The following is a 20,310-nucleotide window of genomic DNA, read 5'->3' as shown; positions in this document are numbered from 1 at the left end:
GGCGGGGGGAGGAGGGGTGGGCGTGGCGGCCGACGGGGGGCGGAGGGGGGGGAAGGCCATGGCGGCGGGGCTGGGTTTGAAGAGGGGCGGGGGAGCGACGGAGCCTAGAACGCAGAGGCAGGGAGGGCAGGTCAGGGGCATCACATGCATCACCATCGACACGTACCAACAAGAAGCACTTCACAAGCAATCATAAGACTTCAGACTTTAAAAACAAACGATGTACTGTTTGCAACATGACTATCCCCAGAAGGAACTGTGAACATAACAAGCTCTAGGGAATGACACACCAATCCTCTCCATTAATCACACGATTAATATGAATAAAAAAACAAGTGAAGACAAAGAGTTGTAGAATCCCCTCCAGACCTGCGGGGGGCGCTCTCTCCCCTTCCAGGGACAGAGGGGCAGGCGGAGCGACCAGCTGCTTGGCGCCGGGGTTGAGGTTGAGCAGGGCGAAGGGGCAGAGCACGCCGTCGGTGGAGAGCATCAGCAGCGTGGGCACGGGCGGCAGCGTCTTCTCATCCGCTGGGGAGACGGAGGAGCAGGACACACGAGAGAGAGAGAGAGAGAGAGAGAGAGAGAGAGAGAGAGAGAGAGAGAGAGGGTCAGACACAAGTCCTCTGAGGTCAGAGGTCGCACATTTGGATGGGGTTCTAGAAATGACATGAGGGAACAACAATCACACACACACACACACACACACACACGTCGCACGCACACAGAAAGCAGACATAAATGTGCTTTTTCACTCACAGAGTTTTGAGTTACAACTAATCACTAGTCTGCTTTGCTACACATCCCTGCGGTTAGTCCATAGAGAGGAGAGATAGACTAGAGGCTACATCGCCGTTTGATGTTGGTAATCAATAAGTAGACTCGTACAGAGCTAGATAACATTCCATTAAGACGTGCCGACAGCTCCTGCCCATCTCTGGCCTATTTGCTCTTATCATTCGCTGACGACAACTGGTGGATCCTAAAACCTACATTTTTCAGATGGACATCCGACAATATTTGAAGAGGAACAGAAAGACACTGAGAAACATTGGCTGCGTTCCGAATCACATACTACCCTACTATATAGTATGCCAAAACAGGATGTAGTATGTCCCAATACATAGTATGCCACATGCAGTATGGCAAAAATACCAGGATGTCCTACTACATCTGGTCGTATTTTGCAGTATGCAAGCCAGCAGGCTTTTCTGGCTATTCTGACCCACAATCCTGTGCGCAGCGGAAATGTGCGTCACATTTGCAAGTCATGACAGCTGTAGATGAATGTCGCGTTATGGACAGCGACGGATGTGGGCAAATTTCAAGGCGCAATGTTATGACAAGGTAGTATGTCCCAATTGGATGCCTACTGCTTGCAAAGTACATACTTTTTAAGGGCAGCTGTAGTAGGTACTGGTAGTAAGAAGTAGAAGTATGCGATTCGGAACGCAGCCCTAGACTTTGCAAATATTGCAAGCAGCTGTCGAACTAGTCGGAAGTGTTAGTGTGAAAAATCTCTGAATGGGTGATCCGTTGGCTCGCTCCATGTCTGCTCCATGCATAGCTTGTTGTGTTTACCGCGCTGAGTGAGCACGTTGCTGGCGCATGACGTCACATACTGCGCACAGCATAGAAATGGATAGAATAGACTGGTTCCTATGGATCGGGACCATTGACACCGATATCCAATCTAGTTATTTATTTAATATCGGGGCTGATTCCCGATCTAAATATCAGATCAGTGCATCCCTAATCAATTCCACAGGAAACGCTGCGGAGGAGAGGAGGAGAGAGAACAAGGTAAAGGCTCATCAGCATTCCCAGGAACACACCGCTGTCTGGGTTCTGCTGTGGAACACACCGCTGTCTGGGTTCTGCTGTTTGTTGTCCTGTCTCCTGTTTTGTTCCGAGTCATTCTAATGAGGGTCCTGGATCGTGGCTTTGCAAACAAGATTGTGTGTGTACACACACACACACACACACACACACACACACACACACACACACACACACACACACACACACACACACACACACACACACACACACACACACACACACACACACACACACACACACACACACACACACACACACACACACACACACACACACACACACACACCTAGGCTCAAACAAAGGCACACAGACAAGCCCACACAATTCAATCTCTCTCTCTCACACGCACACACACACACACGCACACACACACAATCCTTCTGAATCCCTCGAGACAAAAAGCCTCGATCCGAATACGATCAGAATGGAACAATAAGCAAACAAATCGCCGCCGGTGAGGCAAATTCATTAGAGCAGGAGCGCGGCAGAGTTCCAGAGACAAGCTAGTCAAAGGGCAGCGGTGGAACAGGCGCTCCCTACGTGACCGTCTGGCTCGCTGGCTGCTACGCTAACGGAGAGAGACAGCAGCCCGGTCCCCGCGCCGCCAGGCTCCGGCGCTGCATACTAAATACCACGACGGGACTTGGATACGTGAAGTCACGGAAAAGCACTGCCTTAGCACGGAGACTGGTGTGTGTGTAACGGGGGTTGGGGCGGCGGTCACTCACAGATGCGGACCTCCTGCTGGCTGGTGTAGTCGATGGCCATCCCCAGGGGCAGCGTGTCGTCGTTGGTCTGGGAGACGGGCAGCTCCCCTCTGCTGGCGTCCTCAAGGAGCCACAGCTCCCAGTTGGTCTGCCGGGGGACGGGGACGTAGGTTAGCCTATTATGATTTCCGTTTTTGGACATAAGTGTATTTGCTCGCCTTGAGAGGACAGGCCGAGGTGTTATGGCGCGGGCGGAGTCACCTTATCCTCTTGCTTGGCGATGACGCTGACCTCGATGGAGGCTGCCGAGGCGGCGAGAACGACGTCCCTGAAAGAGACGACAGTGACCATCTGACCGTTGTTCCTCGGGAGAACAAATTGACTAATGGTCATAGGTACAAAACACCCCAATAATACTGTCCGCAAAGAAGCAAGGTAGCAAATGTACTGGTCTAGTTCAGGCAGGACAGGCACTGTGAAGCAGTCGAAGACACATATCAAACACCGTCGCTATTAAGGTTCGCTGGATTCGGCTCAGAGTTTGTTCTTTCCAGACCGTTTTATTTCACCAGCGGAGCTACAACAAACGCACCCTAAGTATTTATTCTACAGCAATAGGGAGGGAAAGTGAAAACATGCGCCCCTAGCGGATTTGTTCCTATCGGAGAGGAGTTTCAATGTAAACTCCTATAGACTGGATTTTCTAATAATGACTACGAAGCCATTTCAGTGAAGTTATCAAAACAAAAACTTGTGAGTGTCTTTACAGTAATAACCTACTAACCGTGAGAATTTCAATCAGTATTTCGCCTTCTTTGAAATTTTATCTGACGGATCAAACATATACGGCTGGACTTTTAGTCGCTGTGCATAGTGCGTTGCTAGTTTTGATGAGATCTAAAAGTGCTGCTTTTTGGGTCTTTCAGGGTCTTTCAGGAGCCTCTGGAGCAAACACTGGGTCGTGAGAGAGAGGAGGGCCTCACCAGTCCTCGACGTGGCTGAGGAAGTAGTGGTGCTGTCTCTCCGTGCAGGTGCCATACACCGGGTCGTTGAAGTTCAGGTACCTCTCATCCCTCCTCTCGTCCTTTTTCTGTCGAGAGGTGAAAAAGTATTGGCCATCGGGACATTCTATTTCAGAACTAACGGGACAGGCGGAACCACTAACTGTCCCTTGAGAGGGGCGGACCTCGGAGAGCATTTAAGTCACTGAGTAAATTTAACGGGCCGAGGATGGAGCTCATCATTTAGGGCGATAGGGGAATAGGCGCCGCATAATGTGGCGATGAGATAATAAATAGGTCAATACACTTTAGTCAAGGTGAAGGAACGCGCCATTCTGCATCATCAAAAAGTGGGTGTCGACTTCCACCTGAAACACTGTTTAGGCATATGAGAGTATTCTGATTAAAACTGTAGTTTGAAGAGCTCCATTTCTGCGCTGGGGGCCGGCGGTGGGCGGGGCTACTCACGGGCTGGGAGACCACCACCAGCTCCGGGGGCGTCTCTGGGGAGCCATCGGCCGCGGCGTACGCCACGGCGAACACGAACGTGCTCAGCCACAACACGTCCAACACTGGGGGAGAGACAGACAGAGAGAGAGAGAGGAGGAAAGACAGAGACAGACGGAAAGAGGGAAGGAGGAAGAGAGAGAGAGAGAGAGAGAAGGAAAGATATATATCTGTCAGCAGTGCTAGCTGTCAGCTTTTCTTTGATTTTCTAAAACCTTTAACAATAACACACCGGAATCTTTCTGTAACTGAATCACCTTTCACGGGGTTGTCCGAGCTGTAGAAGCTTGGACAGGGGATGACTTTCTTCTCCTGCAGCGCCTAGTTGGGAGAGCAGAGAGACAAGTCAGTTACAAGAATTGGCTTCAATGTGTGTGTTTTAGAATTATCTAGAATAATTGAGTGTTTTTTCCATTGGAAGGGAAGTGGACAGACTTACTGGAGTGTACTGACTGACTGTAGCGTTCATTTTTCCGGCAGCCACTTGCTTTCCTTTAGGACTCCAACATACTGTGCGAGACAAGAATTTTTTCTTTTTTATTACACAAAATTAAAGACTTTTTTGGGGGGAGGGGGGGGGGTAATGTCTGGGCTGCTACCAAATGAGGACAGGCTCGTCCTGTGACGCTTAGCTGGTTGAGCATGGAGGTCACAGGTTTGAACCTCACTAGGACTGTACATGTGCACTAAAATCATAAGCGATCACTGTATTCTGGGGGCGGCTGTAGCTCAGTTGGTAGAGCGGGTCGTTCAATGATCGAAGGGTCAGCGGTTCGAATCCCGGCTCCGACTGTCCACATGTCGAAGTGTCCTTGAGCAAGACACCTAACCCCAAATTGCTCCCAATGAGCAGGTTAGCACCTTGCATGGCAGCTACCGCCATTGGTGTGTGAATGTGTGTGTGAATGGGTGAATGAGAGGCCATTGTAAAGCGCTTTGAGTGCCGCTAAGGTGGAAAAGCGCTATATAAGTGCAGTCCATTTACCATTTACCATTTACCGTATTCTAAGTGGCTTTTGTCTCAAATGCATGGCATGATTGTAACTATTTCACTACATTATCATCATCATACCACATGTGAAATATACCATCATCATCATCGTGATCTATACTGTATCTCTCCATCACTCACTGCAGGTGATACCCTCAGCAGCGGGCAGCTGGGCCTGCACGATGACGCTGTCTGTGATCTCCAGCACCATCATGCTGCCGTCAGACAGGCAGGCGGCCAGGACGGACGCCAGCACCGGGTTCCACTTGAGGTCCTGGACACAGGTGCCCGGGTCCGCCGCCGGTCTGAGGGACGCAAACGGTAACTTCTGTGGTCTGGCCTGAGAACCGAAGAATCACCATCAAGAACGTTTGAAAACACAACTGGGATACAGTCAGACGCAGACAGTCTCGCAAAGCGTTGGTGAATGGTTTGGCTCGCCTACTATGAATGGTGATTTTCTTCAAGCCTGTGGCCTCCTGATACACACGGTACAGACAGAAATACTGTAGGTGGATGCAGGCCTAATACCACTCGACTTAGTTCACGTGCCATACGCTGTCACTGGCGCGGTAGAGGGACATTGTGACACGACAGTAATGGTGCGTTCGTTTATAACTAGGAGGTGGCAAATTGCGACTTGCTACTAGGAATGATTAAATAAAACACCGCATGAACTCGTACTTCCTCGTCGCAAATTCGGATATGTTTCTCAGCCCCCAGTTGCTCGAATGCACTAGATATAACTAGGTAACTGTGATATAATGGTATATAGCTCGAATGCACACAGGTCGGAGGTAGGTATTTTGCCACTTGCGACTTGCCACCTCCGACCACAAACGAACGCACCATAAGAGGTAGACTAATCACCTGGTTGATGAAAGTGCGGACGTCGTAGAAGCCCAGAGAGAGTCCCGACTCCCCTGACGTGCCACAGACAGAGAGGGTGAGCTCATCGCTGCTGAGGCCCAGGTGGTGCAGGGGTGACTCCACAACAACCTCCACCAGGGCTGCTATCCCCTCCACTACAGAGAGGGACGTGGGGAGGAAGGACAGAGGGAGCCAAGTTGACCAACTTTAATGTTTGTTGACTGACCTTTTTTTGCACTCTTATCCGCAAAACCTACATCCGTTGAGTCAGACTACTCCCATTTCTACCTACCTACTGTTATAATTCGCAGAAGTTGGAGGAAGGAGTAGCATATTTCCTGTAAACACGTCTCACCTATTTCATTGGAGTTCCCATCAGCTTTGTCTGCAGCTAGGATGTCCCTGGTGAGGAACACTTTAAGCATTCTGTCTTGTCCCACAAATGTCAATCCAAATTTGTTGGAGAGGGCCAGCAGGTTGGATCTCTCTTTTGGGAGGTCTTCAGGTGATTCGAAGACTCGAGTTTTCTTCATTTGCCGGAATTGGAAATCCTACAATGACAAACATGACATGTAAATGCTACACTCTTTATCAAGGGGTTCAGGTAACTGTATCAAGGGCTCAGGTAACTGTATCAAGGGTTCAGGTAACTGTATCAAGGGCTCAGGTAACTGTATCAAGGGTTCAGGTAACTGTATCAAGGGTTCAGGTAACTGTATCAAGGGCTCAGGTAACTGTATCAAGGGTTCAGGTAACTGTATCAAGGGTTCAGGTAACTGTATCAAGGGCTCAGGTAACTGTATCAAGGATTCAGGTAACTGTATCAAGGGTTCAGGTAACTGTATCAAGGGTTCAGGTAACTGTATCAAGGGCTCAGGTAACTGTATCAAGGGTTCAGGTAACTGTATCAAGGGTTCAGGTAACTGTATCAAGGGCTCAGGTAACTGTATCAAGGGTTCAGGTAACTGTATCAAGGGCTCAGGTAACTGTATCAAGGGCTCAGGTAACTGTATCAAGGGCTCAGGTAACTGTATCAAGGGCTCAGGTAACTGTATCAAGGGCTCAGGTAACTGTATCAAGGGTTCAGGTAACTGTATCAAGGGCTCAGGTAACTGTATCAAGGGTTCAGGTAACTGTATCAAGGGCTCAGGTAACTGTATCAAGGGCTCAGGTAACTGTATCAAGGGTTCAGGTAACTGTATCAAGGGGCTCAGGTAACTGTATCAAGGGGCTCAGGTAACTGTATCAAGGGTTCAGGTAACTGTATCAAGGGCTCAGGTAACTGTATCAAGGGTTCAGGTAACTGTATCAAGGGCTCAGGTAACTGTATCAAGGGTTCAGGTAACTGTATCAAGGGCTCAGGTAACTGTATCAAGGGTTCAGGTAACTGTATCAAGGGTTCAGGTAACTGTATCAAGGGGCTCAGGTAACTGTATCAAGGGGCTCAGGTAACTGTATCAAGGGCTCAGGTAACTGTATCAAGGGTTCAGGTAACTGTATCAAGGGTTCAGGTAACTGTATCAAGGGCTCAGGTAACTGTATCAAGGGCTCAGGTAACTGTATCAAGGGTTCAGGTAACTGTATCAAGGGTTCAGGTAACTGTATCAAGGGTTCAGGTAACTGTATCAAGGGCTCAGGTAACTGTATCAAGGGCTCAGGTAACTGTATCAAGGGCTCAGGTAACTGTGAAAATGATACCCTACCCTAGGTAGCTATGCTCTTGGTTCTTTTAAAACAAGACTGAAGACTTTTCTTTTTGCCACTGCTTTCTAAGAGGAGCTGTGTTTATCAGTATACTGCACTGTCACTTTTATTCCTGTATTCTATTTGTCCTGCTTTTTGTTTTAAATGTCTATAATGACTTGCTTTTTGTTTTAATGCTTTTAATGTGTCCTGCCTTTTGTTCTAAATGTCTATAATGACTTGCTTTTTGTTTTAATGCTTTTAATGTGTCCTGCCTTTTGTTTTAAATGTCTATAATGACTTGCTTTTTGTTTTAATGCTTTTAATTTGTCCTGCCTTTTGTTTTAAATGTCTATAATGACTTGCTTTTTGTTTTAATGCTTTTAATGTGTCCTGCCTTTTGTTTTAAATGTCTATAATGACTTGCTTTTTGTTTTAATGCTTTTAATTTGTCCTGCCTTTTGTTTTAAATGTCTATAATGACTTGCTTTTTGTTTTAATGCTTTTAATTTGTCCTGCCTTTTGTTTTAAATGTCTTGCTTTTTTGTTTTAATGCTTTTAATGTCTCATGTAAAGCACCTTGAATTGCCCTGTGGCTGAAATGTGCTATATAAATAAACTTGCCTTGCCTTGCCTTGCCTATACTAGGTCTATTAAGCAGCTAGCTAGCTCACTTAGTCAGTAAAAAGTGAAAGAAAGAGGGAGAAGAGTTTAAATGAAGAGAATATATATATATATATAAATGAAGAGAATATATATATATATATATAAATGAAGAGAGAATATATATATATATATAAATGAAGAGAATATATATATATATATATATAAATGAAGAGAGAATATATATATATATATAAATGAAGAGAATATATATATATATATATATATATATATATAAATGAAGAGAGAATATATATATATATATAAATGAAGAGAGAATATAGCTGGAGGCAGTTGGCTAGTTTACCTCAGTGACAGAACTAGAGAGCCGTTGGTTAGTTTACCTCAGTGACTGAACTAGAGAGCCGTTGGTTAGTTTACCTCAGGGACAGAACTAGAGAGCCGTTGGTTAGTTTACCTCAGTGACTGAACTAGAGAGCCGTTGGAAGCCGTTACCTCTTTTTAAAAACCATGACCATGGTGAGCTCGTGCACTCTGATTGAGCTAACATGACGATAGCTAGCTTAACTAGCCTGGGTTGTTATTGTTAGCATGCTAGCTATATTGTTAGCATGCTAGTGTCTACACATCTCCTAACTAGTTAAATGTTAGCTAGATAGATAGATAGATAGATAGACAGATACAGATAGATAGATAGATAGATAGATAGATAGATAGATAGACAGACAGATAGACAGATAGATAGATAGTTTGCATGTGAGTTAGATTTGGATAGCTAGCTAGCTAGCTTACTAGCATGAGCAAGCTAGCCAATAGTTAAACGTTAGCTAGCTAGCTAGTTAGCATGTGAGTTAGTTGGATAGCTAGCTAGCTATATTGTTAGCATGCTAGCTAACTAACATGAGCAAGCTAGCCAATAGCCCCATGGCCAATAGAGGATTTGAAATCACAATTCACCTTCATCTCCCTCTCGGGAGGGGAGTCCGGGTCGTCACTCATGTTGATTGAGATACAGATATATTCTTGGCTGATTCTGGACTTGAGACACTTTCAGATAAAATAAATTGTTCAGTTTCAGATTCCAATGAAATTCTACAATATCATGCCGCGCTTCACACGCATCATGGCGTGATGACGTCGATGGCGTGATGACGTCGATTGCATGACGTCGATTTACCACGCCCACACGGGGGGGACAACTGGTGGACAACCACGTGATTTTAGTTTTATAATAGGGTCTAGACAACCTCACTTTTGTGACCATCCTCTGGCTAACATGTTTTGTTGTTGGAATGCTGAAAAAAGTACAAACCATTGCTGTTTTAAGATTACAATGTACTGTTACAAATATTTAGTAGCTAACTATCTAGTAGTAGGCTTGTGTATGAGGCGCTCATGAGTCAGCTGGTGAATGGGAGGCTCATACCTGGCTGATGAGACGAGGGAGAACCTTGAGACTCTGAGAGATACAGTCACTTCCTGCGCTGCTGCTCATGCAGCATTGGAGGATGATGCTGACCTCGAGAGCCTCATCATCATCTTCTTCACCCAAGTGGAGGCCAGTGACATGGCAGACTACTAGAGGGACTTCCTGTCCATGACAGATGTGCTCATTCAGAATGTGCACGCAGTCCATATCTGCAACTGGGATGAGTATGTCAGCTCTCTGCGTGTCATGGTGCCATGGATGGTAGCATACGACAACAATATGGGAGGTACAGTATCCGCCTGACTTTTGGGCAATGCTGACATCTTTGCTGATCAGCTCGGGCAGGCAAAAAAATGTTCAGAGTACGTTAATTTAGCAATAGAAATCCATAAGCCTAGGGCCAATCACCGTGCAGCCTGGACACAGCACACTGGGGACAGAAGATGACATCACCGCGCAGCCTGGACACAGCACGCTGGGGACAGGAGATGACATCACCGCGCAGCCTGGACACAGCACGCTGGGGACAGGAGATGACATGGCCATGCATCCTGCCCAAGCTGCACCCCCAACCCCCCCTCCACACAGCCCCTCCCCAGCCCTCATGCCCTGGCCTCTCCCTCCGGCCGGCTCCTCCTCGCCCACTCCTCCCCCCTGACCACCTCCATCATTATTATTGGCTCTATAGTCAGAGACATTTATGTACATCTCTCTCTCATCTGGAGGCTCACTGTTTCTCAGGTGCTCGAGTTCATGATCTCCACCACAAATGCGCAAGCGTCCTGGTTGGCTACACCAAGGCCCAATCCATCTTTCTACACGTAGGAACAAATGACATCAGAGCCCGGCAGTCTGAAGTTTTAAACCTTTAAACCTTTTCCCTCAGGCGTTGACATGTTGAAAATGCTACCGATCAATCTCCCCCAGGTCCCAATCCTATTGACAAATGGATCTGGTGGTATTTTCAACAAGGTAGCCAACTCTGATCTGACAGGTTTGAGTAATTCTAGTGGTAGGCCTATAAATATGATTAGACAATGCCTCTCTTTTTAAAGAACCTCCAAAGCCAGCCACAGACCAAATAGAGTATCCACAGACAAGTTGATATCTGTCCCTCTTACAAAGTGAAGCTCGAGCCAGTCCCCCCACCCTGAGAACGTGTCAATGGCAATTCTAAATATCAGGTCCCTTGCTGGCAAGACATTTGTCATAAACTATCTTATATATGTGAACATAAACTAGACTGTATGTTTCTGACTGAAACTTGGTTGGATACAAATGGATCAGCAGCTCTGATTGAAGTTTCTCCCCCAAAACTACAGTTTCTCACCAGTTTGTCAGAACTAGAACTGGGAAAAGGGGGGAGGAACAGCCATCATAGCAAATTATGCTCTGAGCTGTAAGAGCATCTCCTTTGATGATTTTACCTCATTTGAATATCACACTGTAGTTTTAAAGTGCCTCTCCCCAGTTCCAGCAATAACTGTCTATTCCCTCAGTACAGGGGTTTTACCATAAGCACTTACAAGTGTCTTGGTAAAAGCTATTCTGAAGAAAAACAACTTAGACTCCTCAGTCCTCCGTAATCTTAGACCAATTTAAACCTCCCCTTTTTAAGTCAAATTATAGAAACGTTCTATTCAAACAGCTACTGCAAGTTATTTCCAGAGACCGATTTTAGGCAGGTAAAAACAGCATATGCAGTGCCGTTTAAGAGCTGACGTTTTAACTTCTCTGAATATCTATTAGTATTCATGTAATTAATGATATAACATGTTTTCTTTTTTTACTTGTATAATGGAATTGTATTGATTGGCTGGAGCAGCCTTCCTATTTGTGTGTGGTTTGATTGGCTGTAGTAGCTTCCTGTTTGTGATTAGTGAGATTGACTGTTATCACCAACAGGTGCCACTCGTTAGACCCATATAGGCCAGCACCTGGGTCACTATTGTTTGAATCTGAAGAAGGCCACACTGCTGAAACATATGTATATGGAGCGTTGCACTTTCTTTCTTTTATAGTTAACAGTTCCAGTAATCAGCACCTCATAAAAGTATAATTGGTGTGCGTTACCTTCTCTATTAAGAGTTTGATTGAAAGTGTGTCCTAAAGAATTGCTATACTGGTAGTGGCAATAACAGCCAGCTTTTAACGCACAATCAATTAAGGGTCTGGGGAGGTTGGGATGTGGGTATAGGAATGAGTGAAATCTTTGCTACATAACTTTTTTGTATTCCTTCTATGTATGTAACTTTCCTACTGTGTACTATTTGCCCCACTATTTTAAGACTGTATATTTATTTGCCCAGGGACTGCGGGTGGAAATTAGCTGTTTTAGCTATAACCTTGTACAGTGCATCTCTCCCTATTCTATAGGGTAAATGTCTGCTGTACCTTGTCCTTGTCTTAAAAATAAAATCAATCAATCAATCAATTCAATTATAGCCCAGTTATAGCCAGGGTTGTTCCCAGTATCCATACCAGAATGGATTTGGCAGATAAGGCTGAAAAGAAATAAGCAGACAGGCAGGGAACATGGTGAAGTAAGGAGTTTTATTAGAAAGCAGACTTTTCAGTATTGCATTTGAAAGAAATATCAGTTACTCTTGAACTACACAACGTCAAACCTCAACTGAAACGGTTGGTGGGAGGAGATAACATGTTGGGAATGAAGATTATTTATGCAACATCAAAAATGGTATCTTGCGTTTCATTTGTATATATTTTCGATGCTTGAGTCAGAAGGCGCATAAACATGTTTTGTCGTTTTCTTTTTAAAAGTACAAAGCGGTCACAAACCCCCCAATGTCCTTACAAACGTTCCCCTCCCAGATCACTAGGTTCCACTGTAGCTCTGTGGGTTCCACTGAATCCAGACTCTCAGGGTTGCTTTAATGTCAGATTCTCAACAACCAAATATGTTTACTTTGAACAGTTAAAAACATATCAGATCATAAGACAATGCCGAAGAGAAATCTTTATAAAACAAAAACCAATTAATTTTTCAATCAACCAATTTAAGTGGTAAAGAGCTGTACTTGAGACCGTACTGTTGCTAGGGCAACCCTGAGAGCTGGCCTTCGCACAGCCACAGGATCCACTCTGGAGCAGATCGCTCACACCGACCAATAGCAAAGCTGAAAATTACAAGGCAGGAAGTAGCAGGAGCCCAGCAATTCATGACAGATCTCCCATAGTGCACTTGGGTCTTATCTCCATTCTGATTGTCAGCGCTCTGAGCACATCTTAGAAGGTTGCTCTTTCACCTCTCGTCCAACCTTCAGTCAGTCACTCCGACCTCTAAATATGAAACTTATTTTTTTTCTTAATTTCTAAAGTGCTGGCATTACATCCAAAGACACACAAACAAACTTAGTGCAGTTATATTCCTAGTCTGCTGAGAGTTCACATGCATGCACTTTTACACAGTAGTCAGTCTTCATGTACCTCACGCAGTCACAACAAACCTTACTGTCGTTATTACAATTGCTGTAAGCTGGGTGGGCTTATGCAAACAGTCAATAGAAAGAGGGCCTATATGTATTATTGTGTTGGCAAACAAAAAAGATACTCATTCATAGCAGAACTGCACACTGCTTTTAGCGGTGCATAGCGAAGAGCCATACTGTTTATACAGTATCTGAAATAAAATGAATCATGTGTAAATCAAGTTCATACATTTGGGTGGGTTAAGACTGACGGGTGTCTGAAGTTCAGCATGCATTATAATACAAGTATTTACTCAAACAAAACCTTGTTCTTAGCAAGAGTGAACATATAGACGAACACAGAATCAGGGATTTGGCCTTGTGGTGAAAGGCCCTGTGATTATATCCTTCAGGGCAGAGAAGGTGAACACAGGTGTCACAGCAACAGCGATAGAGCTCTGTGGTAATGGATAACCTGCCAACAAAACAGTTACTCATGGGGAACAGATGAATTAACAGCTCTCTCCACCGTGAGGATAGTAGTGAGAACCTGGAGTACTGACAAGACCAACACATTCCCACAACTCCATGATCTCCTGCTCATTGCTTATGCAGTTCAACTGGAGAATTTGTACAGTAGACATTTTTTTGCGAGCAAAATTACATTTCACATGCTTCTCTCTCATAGTTAAGTAGGCCTCAATTTCAATTTCTGCGATAACGTAAACATTTTGAATGAGTACATATACACATCTAGAACGGGACAGCGTTTTTTCCCCCGAGCTATCACAAACAGAGCTCATCTTTAGGGTTAATGACATTCTCTGAGCGTCACTCAGTTTTTAGTGCAACATAATTTTCCTTTCCAACTTCGCTGCATAAAAAGATAAAGAAAATGGGAGAGCAAAGAAAATACTGGCTGAAAAGATGGTGAGGGTTTTATTCCTCTTCATTTTTGGCTAGATCAGATTTAGTTACAGAAGCAAATAAGAAACCATCTGGTTGAAGACTTAAAGGCAAAGAAACAAAAAGAAAGTACATAAAAATGGGTTCCTATGAGGATGAACTTCACTATTGTACCCCAAGGATCATCTGAAATCACTAGCCTGCTGATGTATGGTAGCCATTGTAAATGACCAGGTTTGAGTAACTAAGACACAAATAATTGATGATATTCAGGTGTCCACATGAAAGTCTGAATGACTCAATTCCCTTGTCAGTCACAGATCGACTATACCATAGACAAGCAGTGGAGTACACTTGTATAAAACTGATTTAAAAAATAAAAAATAAATCTGTGATAATATGCCACTAATTTGTGTTTGTGTGTTAGAATCTCTACAAGTGTGGTCATGGAAAAAGTCACAGTATTTGTTCTCAAGTTGACACTGCTGTAATCAGAGGGGGCACAGCTCATTTCAACACGTATTGTTCAGGCTTGCGTCTTTTCATCATCTGCTCACAGGAACAGTCCGTTTTGAGGGGTTTCCAAAGAAAACGTTAGAAATATCCTCCTCCCAGCCCATCTCTCACCTGCCAGTGACATGTAGGAAAACAACGTTTAGCATTAGCATTGAAACATTACTTGGATGGCTCCATTGGTCGATCACCACTCGATAGCTAAGACCACTTGCTTGTCAAAGTCTAAATACAAACAAGCGGTGTTTACAACATTCTGTCACCCTGCAGTCTTGATTAAGGCACTGATCTCTCCCCATTTAGAAAAGCAACAGGAGACATAGATACTGTATGTCCCATCCTATTTGCAGTAATAAGTGTGGTTCACTGGCGGCCCATACTGTAGCACTGGCCCAAGAGCCAGTAGCGGTGGCACATTCAAACTCAACTTCAGACAAAGAAGAAACAGGTTTCTCTCGTAAATTGCAGGTTTCTGTAATTGACTGTCTACAGGGAAAAAGAAAGGGATTTGTTGCTTTTGGAAAACAGCTGTATTGTCTTGATTTCTGTTTTTTTTTTACTTGATGTGTCCTATTGGTAAAGGTAATTTGTAGATGGAGAACAAGGGAGTTGGTTGTTTTTCTAGTGAGATAGGGATATAATAAGTTCAGAAAGTGCTTGAACGTCTGGCTAGGCTAAGCAGTTTGTACATAAGGGATTGGCAGACGAGTGCTCCGTCCGTTACATTGGAAGACCTTTTCAAACTCACAGCCCTTCTTACTGCTCTGAATCACAGCAGCTTCAGATACTTTTATATTATATATATATTTTTTTTTTTACAGAAAACCCCATCATACTGTCACAAAAAAACATGTCAACGTTAATTTCTGCTACACATCGTTGAGTGGATTCTCCGTTAAGATGCTAGAAAAGTGTTTTCTCTTGTCATACAGCGATGTACTGTATGGTATCAAACTGGAAACATGGAACCCTATTTCTAAAGCAGTGCTTGTGTTTACATACAGTATATCCACCATCCCATTCACTCAACCCTTCCATCCCATTCACTCAACCCTTCGCCCCGTCCATGACATATCACTTTTCTCCAAGAAATACTCTTGTAAACTTTAGATTTTTTTGTCTTTACCTAGTGCAATTATAACCCTGCTCTCCTCATCATAGAAACGTTTTTAAAGCTTCCCCCAAAACAACTGCGTACATCAAAACCAACAATAAAGCATTTGAAATTTGAAAGATGACAGGGGGTATCCTTTCCTTTCTTCTTGTCTTCTTGTTAGTCCAAGTCGAAACCAGTCACTGGCTGTGTCTATACAGTATAAATGTTCTTGTTTACATGTTTTTTACATGACCCAATTGTAGATGTTCTGAGTTCTAAGCATGATGATGCCTTCCCATCTTGCAAACATTCAACACCAGTGCAAAGCAAGGCTTTTCAAAAGAATGGTGGTTCAAAAGTTTGTCTTCAACATGGATTATTTGTATTTTTAGTTGCCAACCAATTTGACAGTTTTAACCAGTTTTGAAGCTATGATCAAGTACACATTCATCTAGAACATACTACATACAGTTTTAATGTCTGATCTGTGACATTAACCCAACGTTCGGCCCACCATCTACAATGATTCCCCTTCCGTATAGGTGACACCAAAGAGTCCGAGTGAGAAAAGGAAAAAAACGATGAAAATAAATGTGTGACAGAACGGGCAAACGTCGCTGTTCAACATCCCGTCCCCTCGTCCCCTCCGTCCATCCCCTGACTCCACCAACAGTCCTCGTCAGAGAGACTGCTCATCCCAAGTCCACCAACCTCACGCCGGCCAATCGGATGGGGGGATACAGGGGGGCAGGTTTCAGTCATGTCTACAGAGCAGTCATACCTAATTAACTCTACAAACTCCATATATCCTTCCCTACCTCCCAAACCTTTTCAAGTGCAAATGCAATAAGCCAGCAAGAAATTTCTCTCATTAGTTTCATTCAGTAATAATTTACAAAAAAAAAAAAAAAATGGCGGAAGAATGAAAGAAGATGGGTGATGTAGTCTTAGTGACGATCTTTGGATCGTGACGTAGTGAAACAGTGCTTTTTGTCTGCACCGCTCTTTGTAGTACACTCTTCTCAGCATACTACACCTAGTGTCTTCCACTCTGGGTCTGAGCCAGGTTCAAATGGAGGTCAAACCCAGGCTCAATCCCAGGTCAAACCCAAGGTCAAGCCCAGGTCAAACTCAGGCCGACCCCACATTAAAACCTGGTCAAACCTGTGTTAAAGCCAGGCCAATTCCCAACCTCCTAGGTCATACCAATGTCAATCCTAGGTTAACGCTTGACTCAAAACAGAAACAGGAAAGTCTCTCCTTCCTGTTATGATTCTGTCTTCAGCCAATGGCAGCCATGTCTCCACTTGTCTCCTCTGGATGCACAGTCACGAGTGGCTCTGTTGCTTCTTGTTTTTTCGTCCTGTATAATTTTCCGTGTTGGCTTTGCATGCAAGCTGCTCGTTAGTGCATGTTCTTCGTCCTTCTGAGTCTGGATTACATGTGGATATTATTGTCTGTTCTACAGAAAGGGGTATTGTATGCAACAGGTTGTCAAGCGCCGCTGGTAGCTATCTTGTCCATGTTTAAAAATGCATCTGTGCCGAGGTTAAGATCAAAGAGTGTGTGTGTATGTGTGTGTGTGTGTGCTTGCGTGAGTATTCACATCTGAACAGGCACAGACATCGCATTGACTATCTTATCCAACATGTCATGAGGCAAACCATCCGGACAAAAAAGCCCTTCATGTGTCCAAATAATTAGTTGAAATGCACGGAAACCAACTATCCTTCAGCTACAGACTGACATTTATATTTATTTGAACTATGTCTAGACATCACATGCTTTTTCCCCCGACGTATATACTGATCTTTATAGCCTAAGAGTAAATCTTTATAGCCTAGTGGTGAACCTGTTGTCCCCGCACATGACGCATGTCGTCTAGTCTGGCACGACCATCCCGATCTGTGAGCTCGTGAGAAGGGGGTGGTCGTACCAGACTACATGTCGGCAGCATGTACAGTTGAATGAAATGTTAAGAGCAAATACTACTCAGTTAATGATCATGGATTTTCCCAGAATCCAGGAACTACGCATAACTGGGCTTCAGAACGACCGTACTATTCAGAGATCCTCATTGCGCCTGAAGTGCCTCTAAGCCAATCAGTGATCGCTCAAATCTGCTTTCTACTATCAAATCCCACAGACTTGACATGACTGACTCAGGGTGGGGGTTGAACACTATGAGCAGAGACCCCCATCCCCCCCAGACTAGCATGTCTACCTTTGTCACAGTTGGAAAACCTACTGTACTGACCAACCCATACTCTGTCTCTAATCTACCCATACTCTGTCTCTAATCTACCCAACATGATCGCACTACCTCAATAAGAGTCGTCTGATCTCTGTTGTGAATGTAACTATAACTAATGATAACTGTACCCACAATGCATCTAGCTCCCTTACCACTCTAATCCTAACATTTAGAACCAGCACGGAAATAGCTACTAAACACCTCAACCTCTGACCTCTGTGGATATAGTATTTTTATGTACAAAGCAAAATGTACTTAGCAATGGGAAAAATTAATTCTATCAAGCGCCCCCAGTGGGCTCTGGTACTTGTGTGACAAATGAATGGATGAACGAACCAACGAACGAGCCAACGAACGCAAATAAATCAAATTAATCATCTTGGTGGGGGACTTGAGATAATTATATTCCCAGTCCCAATCACAAAATACGTATTACTTTTACTTTTGAGGCATTCTAACTCCTTATAGAGTGCTAATCCTATGCCACAATGCACTCTTCCCGAGAACTGGACATCTTTAGACATAAGACGAAAAAAGGCATTGGTACCTGTTCATTTTTAAGGCTTACTGGGAAGCTGCCTCCTTATATCTCTTCGATGCTGAGCCAGAAACCTAGTCTGTACTCAACTAGGTCTAGTGACTGGCTCACACTTAAAGTACCCCATGTGACCACAGAGCTGGGAACGTCTGCCTTCTCATTTTTGGCTCCTAGTTCTTGGAATTGCCTCCGAGACTCTCTGAGATTGGAATCACTTCCTTCTCATGGACAATTCAGGACTCTGATTATGGACGATTGTGTTTCTGTTTGTAATTGTTTTAGTTAATTAATTTGTTATTACTTCATTTTATATTTTATCTCGTAATGTTTTTATATGTCTATGTACTGTACTGTATGTGACTGTGTATTTACTGACGGTATTTGTTGTGAACTCAACACTTGAAAATGAGGTTCACACCTCAATGTGTAACTTGAGTATAAATAAAGGTTTGAAAAAAATAAAATATAAAACTAACTGCTTGTTCAGTCTGTCACAGTCAGTGAGATCTTCTCAAGGTTATTTTCAGAAGCCAGGGAGAACTACAAAAAAAAGAAAGAGTAATATCAGTTTACCAAATCCCTATCTATCTGTGTCACACCCCAGGGACTAGATAAAAAAAAGATGTTACTTTCGTCTTGCGAGTTTTGTCACTCTGAAAGGATGACACATAAGAGCTTGTGTGATTCTGTGGAATTGGACCAGAATACCAAGAAAAACCCTTGGATGTCATAAGATGTTCAGCGTTTGAGATGTGATACAATCAGTCATTTTCCTTCTCTACTTCGGATGGTTTGCTTCTCCACGTTATCTGTGTCTGTTCAGCTGCTGTTGGAAAATATCCTGCAGTGTGTGTTTGTGTGTGTGTGTGTGTGTGTGTGTGTGTGTGTGTGTGTGTGTTTGTGGCACTGCAAGTTCTGCGAGCGTGGCTTCTTGTGCCGAGCGGTTCCCTTTGGAGAGCGTGGACAGGAAGAGGAGAGAAAGCGTGAGCGAGCGAGAGGAAGCGTGGTGGTAGGCGAGACAGGATGAGAGAGCCTGGGCGTCGGTGGACCGCGCTCACTGTCCGTTCACTCTCTGGCCCTCACCAAACTCCTCCCCTTCCTGCCCTGGGGACGCGCCGCTCCGCCGGCCGGCCTCGCCTCCCGGAATCAAAACCGCCGCCCCCGACGTCCCGTCCGCGCCCTCCGGTCCCGCCTCCTCGTTCTCGTCCTCCTGCTCGTCCTGGCCGGCGGCCTCGGGCTCGCCCTCCCCTCCTCCGGGGGCGCTGGAGCCCGGGCTGACCTCGCCCAGGTGAGGGTGAGTCCTGAGCGGGTCTTTCCTCTCCTGGAACAGCCTCTGCTCCAGGGCCAGGCCGGCGGGGGTCAGGGACTCGAAGGGCAGGGCGACCCCTGGCTGAGCCACTCCCAGGGCGAGGCCCAGGCCCACCCCGGCCCCGACCCCCATCCCGGCCCGGTAGACCTCCATGCCGTCGGGCAGCATGGACTTGATCTTGGGCAGCCAGCGTTTGCGGACGCGCCGCGCGTTGGTGCACATGTCGGCAGCGATGACGTTCATCTCGCTCTCCTTGAAATTGGGGGCGAAGTTCTGACAGTAGACTGGAGGGGAGGGAGAAAGAGTTGAATACATTTTGCGAGTCTGTCAATAGCAATATCATTACAGTGACATATTCAGAACTCACGTGACTTCAAACTAAAGTTCTACTGAGTAAAATTATAAAAAAGAATGATTTCCAATAAATTTAAACCAAACAAGCACCAATTATTACAGAAGTCAAGTTTAAAATCTCTAAAATCTCAACCATTAAAGCAAACTGAACAGTTCTTTGCTGGCCTACGTCATTTCTTCTCACACTGTCCATTCCAGCACAGTTCCCACAAACATGCCGGGAACCGTGAAAGGGCCCGTCCATTTCAGCCTCGTCGACTC

The 20,310-nt window shown here is 44.8% G+C and overlaps 2 protein-coding genes across 3 annotated transcripts in view; both read right to left on the bottom strand.

The window, feature by feature from the left end:
- nup214 (nucleoporin 214) overlaps nt 1-9,292 on the bottom strand; it is a 63,868-nt gene extending 54,576 nt beyond the window's left edge. For both annotated transcript variants that reach the window (XM_084441707.1, XM_084441708.1), the window contains exons 1-12: nt 9,180-9,292; nt 6,271-6,466; nt 5,916-6,070; nt 5,187-5,385; nt 4,494-4,564; nt 4,312-4,375; nt 4,016-4,119; nt 3,530-3,636; nt 2,808-2,874; nt 2,568-2,694; nt 370-528; nt 1-104 (exon numbers count right to left, since the gene is read on the bottom strand). The exon at nt 1-104 is cut by the window's left edge and continues 335 nt beyond it. In XM_084441707.1, the coding sequence (XP_084297833.1) occupies nt 1-104; nt 370-528; nt 2,568-2,694; nt 2,808-2,874; nt 3,530-3,636; nt 4,016-4,119; nt 4,312-4,375; nt 4,494-4,564; nt 5,187-5,385; nt 5,916-6,070; nt 6,271-6,466; nt 9,180-9,221 (1,395 nt within the window). In that variant the 5' untranslated portion in view covers nt 9,222-9,292. The remainder of the gene's footprint in view (nt 105-369; nt 529-2,567; nt 2,695-2,807; nt 2,875-3,529; nt 3,637-4,015; nt 4,120-4,311; nt 4,376-4,493; nt 4,565-5,186; nt 5,386-5,915; nt 6,071-6,270; nt 6,467-9,179) is intronic.
- Nucleotides 9,293-12,185: 2,893 nt separating this feature from the next.
- The window catches only part of nacc2 (NACC family member 2), a 37,606-nt gene continuing 29,481 nt past the window's right edge, over nt 12,186-20,310 (bottom strand). The window contains exon 7 of the mRNA XM_084442682.1: nt 12,186-19,979. Coding sequence (XP_084298808.1) covers nt 19,441-19,979 — 539 coding nt within the window. The 3' untranslated portion in view covers nt 12,186-19,440. The remainder of the gene's footprint in view (nt 19,980-20,310) is intronic.

This window comes from Borostomias antarcticus, assembly GCF_949987555.1.
Source record: "Borostomias antarcticus genome assembly, chromosome: 8".
In the NCBI taxonomy this organism is placed as follows: Eukaryota; Metazoa; Chordata; class Actinopteri; order Stomiiformes; family Stomiidae; genus Borostomias; species Borostomias antarcticus.
This window is presented reverse-complemented; position numbering and strand designations above follow the sequence as displayed.